This window comes from Bombyx mandarina, chromosome 23 (assembly GCF_030267445.1).
Source record: "Bombyx mandarina strain Sakado chromosome 23, ASM3026744v2".
Classification (NCBI taxonomy): domain Eukaryota; kingdom Metazoa; phylum Arthropoda; class Insecta; order Lepidoptera; family Bombycidae; genus Bombyx; species Bombyx mandarina.
In genome coordinates this window covers 4,781,967-4,800,354 of record NC_143229.1, presented here as the reverse complement: position 1 = coordinate 4,800,354, position 18,388 = coordinate 4,781,967, and the positions used below count along the sequence as shown (strand labels likewise).

General features: G+C 35.9%; 1 protein-coding gene across 1 annotated transcript; it reads right to left on the bottom strand.

Moving 5' to 3' along the window:
- Positions 1–8,953: 8,953 nt before the first annotated feature.
- LOC114247635 (uncharacterized) lies at positions 8,954–16,833 on the bottom strand. The gene is made up of 5 exons (XM_028180636.2): positions 16,728–16,833; positions 15,703–15,901; positions 12,284–12,411; positions 10,182–10,337; positions 8,954–9,241 (listed from the first exon to the last, which is right to left on the bottom strand). Exons 1-5 carry the CDS (start codon positions 16,783–16,785, stop codon positions 9,096–9,098), a joined length of 687 nt encoding a protein of 228 aa, XP_028036437.2. The 5' UTR covers positions 16,786–16,833; the 3' UTR covers positions 8,954–9,095.
- Between the last annotated feature and the right edge of the window lie 1,555 nt (positions 16,834–18,388).

Here is an 18,388-nt window from a genome sequence, read left to right as displayed (position 1 = left end):
AAATGTGTACTCCTGCACTAATCGACTTCAAACTTTGAGGAAATAGGTATGCTTGAAGAAACAACGGTCAAGGCGTTTGGCCTAAGTCCATTATAAAATAAATTTGGTAGATGTTTGCTGAATTTTAGTCAGATACAACAGATGTATTGTATTTACTATTAGGAATTTTGACATTTTTCGTGATCTATGTGCAGTTTTTGACAAACATTAAATACTAAAATATATCATGTTTTTTAAGATTGATATATTCGAAGACGTTTACCGATTGAGTCGACACTTTTTACGGTTATCGATGATATTTCAGAGAAGCTATCTGATTATTCATAGACGTATGACAGAGAGGTCTGAGATGTTTCAACAAATTAGTGCATTACAAACATTTAGCTAGACTTGACTATGTCTCTGGTATTATTATATTCATGAGGGGGTGAAGGTAATAAAAACAATTAAATTAAAAGCGATCGTAATAGCTAAGTTGAAAAGAGTTTAATTTTTTTTTATTACCCTTGTAGGCAGACGAGCATACGGCCCACCTGATGGTGAGTGGTTACCGTCCCCATGGACTTCAGCAATGCCAGGGGCAGAGGCCAAGCCGCTGCCTACCGCTTAATACTCTCCACAAGCCTCTTTAAAGAAGAACATGTCATAGCGCTCAAGAAACACCGTGGAGGGGAGCTCATTCCATAGCTGGATGGTACGTGGCAAAAAATACCTCTGGAAACGCACTGTCGATGAACGCAGTGGTTCCAGATGATATGGATGAACTCTGTTCCGATGGCGGGAGGTGCGATGATAAAAAGGAGATGAGGGGATCATCTCAAACAATTCCTCAGAGCACTCCCCATGGAACATACGGTACAAAATACAGAGGGAACCGAAGTCCCTCCGCAGACCCAGAGGTTCCAAACGATCCGTGAGAATAGGATTATCGACAATCCGAACGGCCCTCTTCTGTATGGAGTTAAATGGAAGAAGCTGGTATTTGGGAGCGCCGGCCCCGAGATGGGAGCAGTACTCTACGCGAGGCCGGACTTGTGCTTTATAAAGCAAAAGTCTTTGTCTAGGCTTGAAAAGTACCGCTTCGCTCTGCTGAGGACTCCCAGCATTTTGGACGCCAACTTGGCTTTGCCTTCCAAATGACTCCGAAATTGGACATCGCTCGAAATGTCAACCCCAAGTATCCCGATACTCTCGGCAGGTTGCAGGGATATTAGTTGGAATTGCGGCGCCATGACAGTTTGATTAGCCGTTGTGGAACTTAACTGGGTGACGGTTGACCGGACCGGTTCGGCGTTCCGTGGGGTAAGTTAGTAAGAGATGACTTGCTTGCTTTCTTGCATCAGTTATATGTCTGCCGTCCGTGATAGAATTTTATTTAAGCTGAGTTCAGGACGTAGATTGTCGAAGGACCCGACCACGAGGTTTAGTTGGTTCAGCATCGACATGCCCCACTTACGAATCCCAGTGGGTTCACGGAACTACGAGGATTCCATCCTGTACAAAAAAACCTAGGTTGACTCACTTAACGAGAATATGCTATGCCCCCGCCGACTTTCTATCTGTTTCATTCTGCTTATTAGATATGAACGTACGCGCGAGTAACGAGATGCCAGCAGACTCGAAACTTGCACATATTTATGGATAAATGAATGTTTTTCTAAAACTATAAGTAAAACTGTTTTCATTAACGAAAATATTAAAGAACCACTTTTTGTTTGTAAATATTATAACTTTTTTGGAATACATGTGCTCAAACTTGTTTATTTCTATGAATCGTGTCTACGGTAACCACTTGATCTCATTTCCTCATATTCGAGAGCATAAAATATTATAGACATAAACTAATGTACATAACAAGAACACACACACGCATCAAATTGTCGATCAATCTTTGAATGCCTTAACTAAAGGCACGTAATAACGAGCCCTTAAATTTGGCACCCATTACCGCCCGTTTCATAAAATTATAATTTTGAGCTATTGTATTAAACTTAGACCAGCGGTTGCTTTAAAGAAAATATAGATGTATGTATTTGTATCGCAAATATACATCACTTCCTTTTGTGCCTAGTTCCTAGTTCCTAGAGCCTAGTTCGTCGTTGGAGTACGGAGACAGCGCAAATTTCATACTAAGTCGGTACCTTTTACGTAAGTATACTCATTTCGTTTTTAATAAAAAAATAATCGTAAAGCATTCATTCTAATGCAGTTTAAATATTTTTTTAAGTCTTCTTAATACTTTAATAAACACAAATAACAAGTAATTTCCATGAGCTACAGCTTAAATTTGTCTAAAATTAAATGTTTAAAAGTGGCGGTAATAGGAACGATTCTCACATTTTATTTCTTTTACCGACCCATATCGCTATTTGGTTTTAGATGAATATTTTTGTTACTATGTTTTTCATTATGAGATATGAATTAATAAGTAATAGGTTATACTAATTTGGTTGGTTAGTATGTCAAGTTGCATATGAGCTATTAACGCCATATAATTAGAAGTACGTAAGATAGTTGTTAAAATCAGCAGTTTTTTTATTTTTGTAAATGTACGAGGCTTAATTTTCAAATATTGTATTTTTTTAGTTAAAATATAATGATATTTAAAATTTTATTTTATTTATTTATTATAAAATATAACGATAATGATCGTTAAATATTCATAACTAATTCAGCTAAATTATCTCACAAATATACTAAAACGCAATATGTTTACACATTACACACACATTTTTATTGGTCGGTGTTATGTTTTACGATTTCTTTTAATATTATTACCGATTTACCTGTACTTTTGCAGTTTTAAATGTTCTGTAGTCAAAAAGGAACACATATAGTTTTTTTCTTTATAGTTAGAGTCCTTTCGTCTGTCTGGATGCATGTGTAAGTTTATAGTGGATGAGCTTCCGGCCCACCTGGTGTTGAGTGATTACTGGAGCCCATAGACATCTACAACGTAAATGCCGCCACCCAACTTGAGACATGAGTTCTAAGGTCTCACTTGTAACATTACAACGGCTGCCCCGCTCTTCAAACCGAAATCCATTACTGCTTCACGGCAGAAATAGGCAGGGTGGTAGTACCTACCCGTGCGGACTCACAAAACGTCCTACCACCAGTGTGTTAGTATATTTTATTAATTTTTAGTACTACGTAAATATAATGTAATTAATATTATTGCTTAATATAAATTTAAAATATATATTAAAAATAAAATAAAACAGCAATTCATTATTGAATAAAAAACTAAACTATATTAAAAATCACCTATTGACTTCCAGTTGAGTGTATTGAAAAATATTATTTACTTATTACATAATATATTCGACTCGATAGATAAATTTGTTTCAGAAACATGGAACCACCAAGACGTAAACAATATACCTATAGCTAGTCAACTTGACTCTGCATTGATGGCCATTAATAATGAAGCAAATAAATGTATATGAAACCTGGAAAAGATTACGGATTCCTAGAAAAACTCTTCGGAACAAGAAAGACCACAAGTATACTAAAGAATATTATGGAGTTCAAACCGTTTTCATTAACGATGAAGAACAAAAGTTAATAGACTGGATTCACTATTTGGGAAGATTAGATTTTCCTGTAAAAAAGCCAGCTATTGGAGATGGTGTCAAAATTATTGGAAACATTAAATCTCCCACACCCATTTAAAGACAAAGTACCAGGAAGACACTGGCTTCAAAATTTCATCAAAACCATCCCACAATTTCAAAGAAGAGTTGTCCTAAATTTGCCAACGTATATAAATGAAGTGAAAGAAGAAACGTCATGGTTTAATGATGTGTATCAATATTTTGAATAAAATCAAGTACTCAACAATTCTGCTAGAAGTTTTAATTGCGACAAGGCTGGACTCTTTTTTTTTTCCCAAGACAAAACGAGTCATCGTATAATGAAGCATCATAGAGGTATTGAGACTCGAATCATATTGGAGACTCGAGTCTTCAATGATGAAAATGTTTAACTGTATTGATTAATGTTTCCGCTGACCATGAAATCGCACCTCCTGTGGTTTTTACCCCCACAAGCGCATGCCTAAAATCCTTATCCCAACTGTGCCATCAGTATTGATTACGTTTAGATTCTTTTTAAAAGATAATTAAGAGAATTGTGACTTAATAATTAAAGTTATGTTGCTTCGTGCAAAAATTAAACTGAAACTAAAATTTTTATATAACATAACTAATTCTGTTGCTTTAGACTATTACCTATTATTAGATTATCTATTCCGCGGTAATAGTTGTCAAAAAACGGTAATAGGAACACACCTCATGCGTTGGATCGCTAATAGGGATATGACCCTTCCCATCAATTTTTATTTTTTACTTTTTTAAATTTTATTTGTAGTTGTTCCTTTATAGCATTAAAAAAAGTGTTATCTTCTATGTTTCTATAAAAACAAATTATTTAAAAAAAATCAAATAATCAGTATTTAAAGAAAGAAATCATTTATTCGCCAAGCATAGTGAAAATGAGTTATTAAATAAGTTAAAAGCAGCGTGTATGCTTTGTCATTATTTAATATATAAAATTCTCGTGTCACTGTGTGCGTGATTAAACTCCTCCGAAACGGCTCGACCGATTTTTGTGAATCTCACCGTGCATATCGGTCAGGGTTGAGAATCGAACAACATCTATTTTTCATCCCCCTAAATGTTAAGGGTGGTCCCCCTAAATTTTGTTTGTTATTTTTTAGACTTTTTTTTTGTTTTTATTTTTTTATGATACAGCATACAAAAATACATACAACTCTAAATTTTCACCCCTCTACAATCAACCCTTATTTTTTATTTGCTAATTAAAAACTTTATATTTCTTGCAAGAATTTTGTTTTTATTTTGTCATGACTTTTTTTTGCAAGATTTTCATTTTTATTTTTATTTTGTCATGAATTAAAATAAAAAATCTGATGTTATTCTCAATTTTTCATCCTTCTATGATCAACCCAAATTTTTTATTTGTTAATTATAAACTTCAATGTTTTTGGCAAGAATTTTTTTTTATTTTGTCATGACTTAACATGAAAAAATTCATATTACTCTCAATTTTCACTCTTATACGATCCCCCCCCCCCCCCCGACCCCTGTTTTTCCATCCCGATTTTTATTTTTTTTATTCTATGCACAGATCTGCAATAAGGTGGCAATCAAATATTATAATTGTAGTACGATAAATTCTTAATCAGAGTTTATAATTTCAAGTTCCTTTAATTATGATTTTTTTTAAATTCCATTTGAACTCCCGCCTTCGCCGGTCGACTACTGATCAACTATCAATCGATCAGTTATCCTCGCCAGGTGTCACCACTCATCCAGCAAATATCACGTAGTAGGGATGAGGACGAAGCCGGTCTCCTGTCTTACTCACTATACATTTCTCAGCCATGTTTTTTTGGTTTTATTTGTGTATCAATAGTATGTTCAGTAGGTCTGAGAATCGGCTACTATCTATTTTTCATACCTCTATTGATTGGGTTGTCCACCCCAAACATTTATTTTTTATTTTTATTTTTTGTATATATTTTTTTTGTTATAATGATGTATTATATGGTTGAATGAGGTCTTTTTCTAAACTAGAATTTCCCTAGAAATCTTATTTGAGGCAACACAACGTTTGCCGAATCAGCTAGTAATATTATATTATTTACTAGCTGACCCGGCAAACGTTGTGTTGCCTTAAATAAGATTTCTAGGGAAATTCTACTGTAGAAAAAAAAGCCTCATTTAACCACATAATAACCTCATTATAAACAAAAAAAAATATATCCAAAAAATTAAAATAAAAAATTAATGTTTGGGGTGAACAACCCTTTTCACTTAGGTGTATGAAAAATAGATAGTAGCTGATTCTCAGACCTACTGAACATACTATTACACAAATAAAACCAAAAAAACATGGTTGAAAAATGTATAATATTGTATAGCTCTCAAATATATTAAGTGTATAATCTATGATGTATAGTGAGTAAGTAAGACAAAATGTCCCCATTTTGGCGGGAACGCGAGGAGTGAAGTTGTGTGATTTGTTTTATTTTGTCTATTTAGTGTTTCTTCGGGCTTAAATGTGTAATAATGGTCGTTTATTAACTGTTTAATATCTGTGAAAGTGCACAAATGTGGGAAAATGAAACAAAGCCGCTGGACGTAGCTTCTCGGGATCCTCAAAAAAGTTTTGAAAGTCGTCGTGGCCTAAAGGATAAGACGTTCGGTGCATTCGTATGAAGCGATACACCGGTGTTCGAATCCCGCAGGCGGGTACCAATTTTTCTAATGAAATACGTACTCAACAAATGTTTACGATTGACTTCCATGGTGAAGGAATAACATCGTGTAATAAAAATCAAACCCGTAAAATGATAATTTGCGTAATCACTGGTGGTAGGACCTCTTGGGAGTCCGCACGGGTAGGTACCACCACCTCGCCTATTTCCGCCGTGAAGCAGTAATGCGTTTCGGTTCGAAGGGTGGAGTAGCCGTTGTAACTATACTAAGACCCAAATTAGAACTTATATCTCGAGGTGGGTGGCGCATTTACGTTGTAGATGTCTATGGGCTCCAGTAACCACTTAACATCAGGTGGGCTGTGAGCTCGTCCATACATCCAAGCAATAAATAAAAATGTCCACTTAAAAAATCTTAGTAATGACCACCATTTACTAAGATTATATTTCATCCCATATCATCTCAATTCATTTCATTTAATTTCGTCCCAGTTGATTAGTGTCTCAAATTAATCATCTACATTTCATTTCACTCCATAGTATCATTTTTCATAAAAATATGATTAATATCAGTTAAAATAAGACATGACTTAAAAGTCTCAGTTACCAGGTCATAAAATCTCTTAAAAAATAGTAAGACAGGAGACCGGCTTCGTCCTCATCCCCACTACGTGATGTTTACTGGATGAGTGGTGACACCTGGCGGGGATAGCTGATCGATTGATAGTCGACCAGCGAGGGCGGGAGATCAAATTCAATTTAAAAAAAAACATAATTAAAGGAACTTGAAATTATAAACTCTGAATAAGAATTTATCGTACTACAATTATAATATTTGATTGCCATCTTGCAACCTTATTGCGGATTTGTGCATAGAATAAAAAAAATATTAATCAGGATGGAAAAATAGGGGTTGATCGTATAAGAGTGAAAATTGACAGTAATATGATTTTTTTTATTTTAAGTAATGACAAAACAAAATAAAAAACTTGACAAAAAAATTAAAGTTTATAATTAACAAATAAAAAAAGGGTTTGATCATAGAGGGATGATAAATTGAGAGTAACATCAGATTTTTTATTTTAATTCATGACTAAATAAAAATAAAAATGAAAATCGTGCCAAAAAAATTAAAGTTAACAAATAAAAAATAGGGGTTGATCGTAGAGGGGTGAAAATTTCAGAGTAATATGAATTTTATTATTCTACGTCATGACAAAATAAAAACAAAATTCTCGCAAAAAATTTTAAAGTTTTTAATTAGCAAATAAAAAATAAGGGTTGATCGTAGAAGAGTGAAAATTGAGGATTGTATGTATTTTTGTATGTTGTATCATAAAAAAATAGAAATTAAAAATTTTGTCTAAAAAATAAATAAAAAAATTTAGGGGTGGACTACCCCTAATATTTAGGGGGATGAAAAATAGATGTTGGCCGATTCTCATAGATACCGGGTTAGCACAAAAAATTTCATCAAAATCGGCCGTTTCGGAGGAGTATGGCAACGAAAACTGTGACACGAGAATTTTATATATTAGATATTCAACTAATAATTTAAAAAATACATTTATTTTCAATATCGTCCCTAAGAAAATCATTTATGTGATAATAATTTTCACTAATAAGATTATCTTTTAGCTTTTTCTTAAAATCAAAATCGTCTAGGTCTCTTAATTTCTTTGGTAGTTTATTAAATATCCTAACGCTCATACCTAGTATGCTATTAGTCTTTAATGTAGTTTTGGATTTTGGAAAACATAGTTTATCGTCGCGTCGATTTCTGTTTGCCACATTAGACATTTTGGTGAATCTACTGGGACAAGTTTTAACAAAAGATGCAACTTCGTATATATATATATACGTACAAGGAAGGGAAAAAAGTTTATGCTTTGCAAAATATGGCTTGCAGCTGTCGGCTATTGCCAAACCAAACACAGACCTTGAACACCTTTTTTGTGCCTTAAAAACTTGATCTTTTTGCGTTGAGTTTCCCCAGAAAATTATTCCATGTCTAAGACAGGATTCAACTACACCACGATATGCAGTTAGTAAGGCGTCTGTGCTTAAAATAGAGGATAATTTGAAGAGTGCATAGGCCGAAGAGCCGACACGTTTACACAGTCCGTCTGTATGAGATTTCCAATCTAATTTGTTGTTAATATTTACACCTAGGAAATCTACATTATCTGTTTCGTATATGTGTTTGTTATTATTATAAACGGTAAAAATTTTATTTATTTATTTTATTTATTTATTTATTTATGTACACACAGAAAACAAGACACAGTACAGAGTAATAGGAAAATTATGTACAAAGGCACTGCTTATTTCTTTGAGAAATCTCTTCCAGCAGACCTGCGAGAGGATAATGAGAATAATAATAAAAAGTGATAAGTGTGTGTAGAACAAATAACACATAACTAAAATAACAAACACAAAATGAGAATTATAGCACATACACATAGCAAATATTATAAGTAACACAGTAACACTCGTGTATGCGAAGAGTATAGAACCATGATCATTCATCATTTTTATATTTATTTCTTTGATAAATTTTCTTGCATAAATTTTGTTTTGTCTAAATTAATTATTAAATTATTTTTATCAAGCCAAGATATTATTGAATGAAGAGTACTATTCCTATCGTGTTCATATAAAATGTCATTTCTACACCTAATAGTTATGGTGCTGGCGTCTGCAAAAAGGGTCATAGCGTGGTCAATTGAATTTGGAAAATCATTAATGTAAACTATAAATAAAAGAGGTCCAAGTACGCTTCCTTGCGGAACACCGTATGCAATCTTTATTATTTATATTACTTCTAAGTTTATATTACTTATAATGGAAACTACAATTCCAAATATTCTTCTAATGGCAATGTCGTAAATAGTTTATTTAAAGCTAGAAATAAATTCCTGAAGCAGATTGTAGCGAAGTTATCTTGAAGAGTGTAGATAATATTTCTCCAGTGCTCTTGTGCTAAAAATTTGGCACCTGTAAAAAATATTAGCTAAGTTATTCAACTAAGTAAGTGTCATTCGTAGTACAAAACTATCACGCCGTAGAAGTCGAGAGTTGGTCCCAGTAAAAGCCTTGGTTCATATTTTTTAGAAAAGTAACCTTCCATGGTATTCTGAGTGACCTCGAACGTAAGAACTCTGGTCACTTCGATAGACGAGCTCATAATTATCTAAGTATTGTAGAGTGGTCGTGGCCTAAAAGATAAGACGTTTGGTGCATTCGTATCTTGCGATGCATTAGTGTTCGGATCATGCTGGCGGGTACCAATTTTTCTAATGAAATACGTACTTAACAAATGTTCAAGATTGACTTCCATGGTGAAGGAATAACATTGTGTAATAAAAATCAAACCCGCAAAATTATAATTTGCATAATTACTGGTGGTGGGAACCCTTGTGAGTCCGCACGGATAGGTACCGTAGGTACGTACGGTTTGGAGGCTGGGGAAGTCGTTGTAACTGTACTGAGACCTTAGAACTCATGTGTCAAGGTGGGTGGCGGCATTTATGTTGTAGATGTCTATGGGCTCCAGTAACCATTTAACATCAGGGGGGCCGTGAGCTCGTCCACCCATCTAAGCAATAAAGAAAAAGAAAAAAGAGTCATTAGAACTCATAGACCGCTCTACCGCTAATACCGCTCTCTTTGAGATTGAATTCTAAGCGTGAATTCTAAGTCTCAGTGTATAGCGACTGCCCCGCCCTTCAAACCCAAATTTAAATAATATTTTATATTGGTTATTTCATCGCCCCGTAGCAGTAGAGAATGGCGATTGGTTGTATTAATATTTACCCGCCTGGGTTCACAATAAGCCTACAAATATCCCAAGTAATTTTGCAGGTAAATTTGATTACTATTGTTTCTTAATGTGTTAGTGAAAGTGACATATTGCAATCACAATAATTGTACTTACTTGGTATTTCCTGCCCGTTATAAAGATTCGTGAAATGTAAAGCCACTTTTTCCAACGGCGACACCTTGACGTTGAAGTTCTTAACATGAAAAAGAGTTTTATTGCCAACAGTTTGTACTAGTTCAAATGTCGTGTTCGTCATTAACTTGTAGCTTTCTGAAATATAATTACCCAAATTTTCATTAAAAATCGTTAGTTTGATTTTGTTTTAAGCTTCGACCGAAACACAGATAAGCTCTGAAAACATTTAAAGGCTTTGCTGTTTGCTGGTTTCATATTTATAGAGCAAAATTGCTATCCCAAAATATTATTTCCTATTATGAGGCTTTTTTCTCTTTTCCCTACCTATTCACTGGTAGCTTATGAGGCTACTCCATCTCCGTCCGGACGGGTAGGTGAGCTCACGGGTTCAACCTGAGACGGTGACCGGAGCTTGAGGTTTCTAAAAGCACCGAGAGTGTTCTCCGGGGGATACGACATGTTTCGAGTGACGGCGGCTTTACGTTGCCGCGTCGCAGTAGGATAAGTAATTAGCGGCGGCTACGATCAGAGGGTTTCCGTGTCGCGCCTCTTTGTCGAAGTAACGTTCTGACGCTTCCTTAAGATACTTACGTATCGGTACCAAATTTAGATCGTCGTCCACGTCATTTCGGATCCTCCCGATCCACTACCGGTGCTTTTAGGAACCTCAAGCACCCGACATCGTTCTCGTCGAAGTAAATTAACCCTCAGACACAGAGGAGAGTCACTGAGTTGCTCGCCGGATCTTCTCAGTGGGTCACGTTTCCGATCTGGTGGTAGATTCTGCGAAGCACGACCCTTGCTAGGGTTCGTGTTAGCAACGTCGTCAGATTTGAGCCCCGTGAGCTCACTTACTAGTTAAGGTTGAGCTGAAATAGCCTCTCAAGGCTCTCAGCATAGGTAGAAAAAAAAGTCATCGTAAAGATCTACATTCTTTATATACCACGGTGATTATAGGACTAAAATGTCATCTTCGTATCCGTACATTCCATACAAACATATGACGTGGACGTGGAAAACATCAATGATGACAAGATTGAGGGAAGTACTGGTTCTCTTTTATAGATTTTTATTACTGGAGGCATGAGTCCAGCCAACTGTTCGATCCTTCGGTTGTCCTACCATGCATCTAAGCGATTCGACTAGTCTACGGTGACTGGGTAACGCGCAACTAGCGGCACTGCCTGGGTGGCGACTGTTGACCGCAGTATTCCCTCCAATATAATTTGGATTATATCTCACGCAGGGAGCTCGTAGGAGTTTCGGCTCCAGCCGAAAAAAATGATTACTATCTCTGTTTATGCCTCTTGGATACGGTAGAGTATACATTCGCAATCTACTTCGCACGGGAGGCGTGGCTCTGTGTCCTTGGTCTTTACATAGGTTCTGACTGGTCGCTACGGAGCATTGTGATTAAGCTGAGAATTGGTGGGCGATGTTGGATATCTCTCAGCATCAAACCGCCAGCGTCCAGCCAGGGTTGGAGTAGAGATTTTGCCCAAAATCCTGGTACTCTATAGTGTTTTAGGTGCCTTTTGTAATTCAGTTTTGAAATCACCAAGAGTATGAAATGTTTTGCGAAAGTCACCTGGTTAAGTGACGGATGACTGCATTTCCCGCCAAACACCGGTTCTAATTTAAAATGGCTTCCTAGGGGTAACATTTAGCGATGCCATCGGGACGGACATCGAATAGTCAACCACCCGATAATCCCGACTGTTGTGGTCCTAGTGACCGTTACTGTGGCGTCTAGCGGGGAAAGGGTCGTGAAGAGCCATGCTCTACACTCTACACGTGTGACCTTGTCCCCAGCATGCCTCGGTTGACATTTTTTCTCATCCGGGGCTTAGCCACGTGTTGTTGAGCGACAAGTTTTAATCGGTTACCTCTGATGTGTGAAATGATCGCTCACAATGCATTAACGGATATTTTTAGAGCGGATTCTCTCTCTCGCGAGCTCTTCCTAGATCAAAAAATTGTCGCCTTCGCCTTGTTTTTAATTCTTAAATGACTGTTTACTTAATTACTAAGTTACTGTTTACTTATCTTAAATTACTGTACATATATAACGAACGACTTACTTGTATTAATAGTATATTTTCCTTTTTCTTCAGTTGTTACAGCCGGTCCAGGTATCTCATATTGACCATTAATCGAAATTCTTGAACAGTACAATTCGAAGTTGAATAAAAATTGTTCTATATCCCAACTGTGAATTAAAAGTAAAGTTGAAATAATAATTTAGGTATTTCAGTCTAAGTTCAATAAGTAGTGGTTAATCTATATAATATTATAAAAAGGTAAGATTTGTTTATTTTTTTGTACTGAATAGGTTCCGAAACTACTGAACCGATTTGTACAATTCTTTCACTGTTTGGAAGCTACACTATCCCTGAGTGACATAGGCCATATTATTTTTTAAAAAAAAATTGGGATCCTTACTAAAACTCCAATAATGTAACGCAAGGTGTAAAAAAATTACTTAAAATATTCGTTAGATCGCGTGCGCTGCGAAAACTATTGATGATAGAATAAAGTAATCTATACTAATATTATTATTATTATGTATTAAACACTGCCTCGCCTGGGAAGACGGCAGGACACACTCCGGCGAGGTGGGCAACAATCGGCCGGAGCGTTAGGGACTATTATTATTATATAATATTATAAAGAGGAAATATTTGTTTGTTTGTTTGTATTGAATAGGCTCCGAGACTACTGAACCGATTTGAACAATTCTTTCACTGTTTGGAAGCTACACTAAAAGTGACATAGGCTTTTTAAAAAAAAAATTAGGTATCCTTACTAAAACTCCAATAATGTAACGCAAGGTGTAAAAAAATTACCTAAAATATTCTTTAGATCGCGTGCGCTGCGAAACCTATTGATGTAGAATAAAGTAATCTATACTAATATTATAAAGAGTACAGGGAAGCTCTGACTCAATAAACTCAATAACTTTTGTTTTCTATGTATGACCTTTTTACGAAAATTAAAATAATAATAATATAAAATAATAATAAAATAGATAAAAACAAAAACTATTTAAATTTAAATAAAAGCTTATTAAAAACATATTAAAACTATATTTATAATTTTCTATTTTTAGAGACCTGACGCAAATATAAGGGTTAATGTGTGTGTATTATAATTTTTTATTTTGAAATTTTGGTTAAAGACCCGAGTGAAGCCGGAGCGGACCGCTAGTAATAATATATAACTACAATATATTTGTGAATTCCGTGCATGGTTCGGAAATACTGATAGTATTGTGAAATTTAAATTATAAGGTTTAAAATTTTGAAGTTAAATTTAAAATTCCCGAAGCTGCCTGATAAAAATAGGACCGGACTTGTCACTTCCGAGAGTCGCAGTTACGGTGCTCGGCAGCAACGAGTCCTGGCAGGCGATGCTTGACTTTTGCGCGTCCACCATCTCGCAAAAGTCACTTTCGTCGCCAAACAAACTGTGGAAGAGCAACCTGGTCGGCGGTGTATCGCGTTCCGGGCCTGAAGAAAGGAAAGTCTGTTCTACCATCTTTCTAGACGTACCTCAAGCTTTTGACAAAGTATGGCAACAAGGCCTGATATTAAAACTTAAACCACTATTACCTAGACATTTTCTGGATATTCTGGAATCATATATATCTAACAGGGTATTTTAAATTAGGAAAAACAATGCCTGCTCAGAGCTAAAAACAATAAAAGCTGGAGTACCACAAGGAAGTGCTTTAGGGCCGGTCCTGTACCCAATTGCGATATACCCCACATAAATAATAGTACTACTGATACCTTTGCTTACAATACAACCATAATGGTGACTGGTAATAGTCACGAAGAAGCAGTAAAAAACGCACAAATTGCTATTGATTGCGTTCACTAGTGGACTAGAAGATGGAGAATCAATTTAACGAATCCAAATCAGTACATATTGAATTCACAAACAAGAGACCTGTTTACCATCCGCTATATAGTTTCCTTCATCACTTGTATTCGATTGAACTCAGTTTAGTCAATAAAACTTTTTGAATAATAATTATTGAAACTCAACACACACAACTTTCACAATGACAGGGTAAACCGACAGTTTCGTGCCACATACCGTCAGACCGACTGACTAACTGCCAGAGACTCACTGCCTGAGACGGACGGACCGTCTGATACGGACCGAATGACTGTCTGACACGGAATGCCACGACTCTGTCCACGTACCGCTATTTTATACTGTGGCGTTACGGAGTCTACCCTACATTTTGTGATATTTATCAAAACAACATTTCATCATTTAAAATAATAGTCAAAACAACGTCTTAATATTACTAAAAGTCGTTAACCACGACATATATACATGTACAGGTAACCAAATACCCTTGATTCTTGACGCAAAGTTGTGGTGGAAAGCTCACGTGAAGAAAAAACGAGAAGAACTAGGAATCAGACAAAAAGAGTTGTACTGGCTACTCGCTCCTCGTTGACGGTATATAACGGCCGTCTGGTGTAGTGGTAAGTGACATGGTCACTACACAAAGGGGTCGCGGGTTCGAATCCCACCAAGGGAAGGTATTTGTATGATAAATATAAATGTCTTTTCCAGGGTTATGGATGTATCTTAAATATATGTATGTGTATAATAAAAATCTTACATTTATTTCCATTATCTGGTACCTGTAACACAAGTTCTTTACGAACTTATCACGGGCCCAGTTATCGTGGTGTGATTGTTAGTAAAATATTTATTTATTTATTTATAATAAATTAATGTTGTACAAACCAGTCTTAGCGCCAGCATATCATGACAGCTTTGGGGTTGTATCAAGAAAACTAACATCAGAATAATACAGCGCTTCGAAAATAAAGTTCTCGTGGATATTGTGAACGCACCCTGGTATATAAGAAATGACAATCTTTACCAGAACCTTACTATCAAGCCTGTCCGCGAAGTAATTGCAAAATATGCCAAAGCTCATGAACACAGGCTTCACCATCATGTGAATGTGGAATCCAACTCCTCGACAACACAGATTTAGTGAGAAGGCTCAAGAGGACTAAGCCTTTCGAGTTAGTGTTAATTCGAAATATTGTTATAGTGATAGTGACGTAATTAATTAACACATGAACAAAGTGTTTAGCCTTAATAGACACTAAGTAAGATCAGTGGACTTTATTATTAGTGACATTAGTTAAAATAGTAGTTTATGTTAAATTAAAATTATTTATTAGCCTTTTTGAGCTAGATTGTAATACTAGTATTGTGCCGCACCTAGATTTTGGTACATTACATAATAATAAAATAAAATAAAAACTTATTAAATACGTTGTTTCTTGGAAAAATACGTATCTGTCCAGATCGAAATGCGGGATAGGACATGGGGTGACTAATACATTAGGCTACAATGTCTTCAAATATATTTACTGCAAGCATGTAAATATGAATTGTGACAGCCAAACTATACAATACAAATATCTATATTATTTACTGAAAACTAAAAATATGTTCTTACTATAAATCGAAGACTTTACAGGTATTATAGCCAGTCATGGAAATATTTCTGAACTTGATCTTCAGGTCAGGAAAATTTCCTTCCATGAACTCTACGTACATGGGATCGACGTTTTGATTATTATCAGCTTCGAATACTTTTTCAAAGACAGAATTGCTGAGCAAAAGAATACATTGCTTGTCTGTAACTTTGCATTTTTCTGAAAACAAATTCGATTATTCCTTATTGGTCTACGTGGTAATTTTGTTTTACTTCTGGCCAGGACAGTTCGTGGATTGATGTGGAAAAAAAAACAGTTCACGCATCTATAGCCTAATAAACAAGACGATCAGAATATTTTGCTGCCCACATACCACTCCACAGGCTAATAAGTTGGTCGGTGATCCCACCGGTGATCTTTTTAATAAGACAAATAAAATTTTCTCAACAAAAAAATGGTGTACATTCACCAGCGAGCAATAAAATAAATTCGGCAAAATTAATACAATTTCCACAACTGTACAGTTTCGACACCACTGTCCACCACTACCACCATCCTTCCCCATCCACCACCACCCTTCCACTTTACTGCCGTGAAGCAATTATTGGGTCACGTTTGAAGGGCAGGAGAGCAACAACAATACAATTGAGATTTCGAAGTCACATCTGAAGGGGAGTGACGGCATTCACGACAGTTCTATAGGCTCCTGTAACCATTTATGAATGGATAGGATGTTGGTAGGTATTGACAGTGTATTCGCTTACCCAGCAAAGATTTTTCATAACAGTAGGACCAAGGTAAAAAAACTTGGATGAACGGTCCTTAAAAGACTTTTTTAAAGTTGGATGGACTTTTTTAAAAGGGATATGTGAGAAAAGGGTGTGAATGCAGAAATGACGTATGATAAGGGATATGTGAGAAAAGGGTGTGAATGCAGAAATGACGTATGATAGGCTACAATACAAAAAAGTACATGACGCACTGATCTCATACAGCAGGATAAGGGCAAGAAGAAGAAGTACGAAAATAAAACATTTAAACTTACCTTTTTCACCCGAAGCACCGAAAAATGCACATGATAATAGTAACAGTGTAGTAAGCATTTTCTAAAGATATTCGGAGCCAAGTTAGTTTGTAAATGAATTAATCAGTAATAATACAACTTTATATATATATACAACTTATCGTGATTCGTACAAGAATTTTTGTGCGCGCATTTTGTTTTTATTAAATATAAGAGTTTGCATTGTTGAAGTTGAATAATAGGAATCTTTTTTATTTTCACTGTATTTGCATGAATTAAAACTAATTTAAATTAATTATATACAAAGGAAACGGAGATTATAAGTTTTTTGTAAAATAAAACGATGAGAATTTTATTCTAGAAAAATATCAGTGTTTCAATTTAGCCTTTTTATAACGTGGTAACTGAAAATCCTTTGTTTCATGCTATGTAAAAACCTATCAGTTTTAGTATTTTTTTAGATCTTTGGAATCTAGAGGCAGCGATGAAAGTGTGGCCTAACTGCGCCGGCCAGTATAAAAAGGCGGTACGTGCCTCGCAATGAACATTCGTTGGACTACGTTTGCCTGGTGCACTTACTATATCCTCGTTACGTTGTGTGATTCAGTGACTGTTGTACGTACTGGTTAAAGTTGGACAAGTGTTAAAGTGAATTGTTAAGATAACATATTGTTGATTAAATCAGGAATCAAAAAGTGACATCGTTTTACTTGGTGTTCAACAAGATAATGTCTACCCTCAAGCTTATATATTTAATATACATCCATAACTCTCGAAAAGACATTTATATTTATCATACAAATATCTTCCCTTGGCGGGATTCGAACCCGCGACCCCTTTGTGTAGTGACCATGTCACTTACCACTACACCAGACGGCCGTTAAAATTACCGCTAACACATACATATAATTGTTAGTTGCTATGGGGACATTTGTGGTCCCTACAGCCTCATACGATTGGTGTCGGATCTGTACTAGTCGCTATTGCCACCCGCCGGTCAGCAGATTTGAACTCACTACTACTGTCACTACCACTCCACCCCCGGAAGCTGTTCCGCCAACCGGTGTAAGATCCTGTGGTACGGGTTGTCGTGCCAGAGCCGGAAACCGGATTGGCTCCTCCATGCTATGAGTCAGCTCTTCATGCAGCCCGTGGTTGAGTGTTCACTTTGTTCCATACTTTAAGCGTATTGCTTTGACTTCACCTATAGCATTCTTCGTTTTCTATACTTAACACTCCAACAAACAAAAACAGCTCTTTCAAAAAGTCAAAAAAGGATAAAATTTAATTTGGCGGGTACCCATTTGTTAATACGAATTTTAATAATTTTAGAGGCGTATACAGTGAACTTTATGCCGTGCGGTATCATCTCGAGACGGTGCTGCCTACTCTCGTTTTCTTAATGGAGACGCAGAAATCCGCTCCGCATGATAATCAATATCTCGAATAATCTGGTTACGTATTTAAACACATTTTCGTAGGTAAGGCTGAGATGTGCGTATTGTTTTAGCTATGCTGTGACTATTAAATGTGCTCACGGGGTTCAATCTGAGAGAATGTGCTAACACTGGCCCTAGCAAGAGTAGTGCTTCGAAGAATCTACCACCGGATCGAAATCGCGTGGATGTGTCTATGGGTAAGTTCGCTCGTCAAATACTGTGCCTAATAATATTCGAATGATG

What these genes read in the sequence shown, in the direction of transcription:
- LOC114247635 (XM_028180636.2), bottom strand. Translation starts at nt 16,785, where the DNA reads ATGCTTACTACACTGTTACTATTATCATGTGCATTTTTCGGTGCTTCG. An exon ending in CGGTGCTTCGGGTGAAAAAG is followed by an intron (nt 15,902 to 16,727) that starts GTAAGTTTAAAT and finishes ATTTGTTTTCAG; the next exon opens with AAAAATGCAAAGTTACAGAC. An exon ending in TAACGGGCAGGAAATACCAA is followed by an intron (nt 9,242 to 10,181) that starts GTAAGTACAATT and finishes TATTTTTTACAG; the next exon opens with GTGCCAAATTTTTAGCACAA.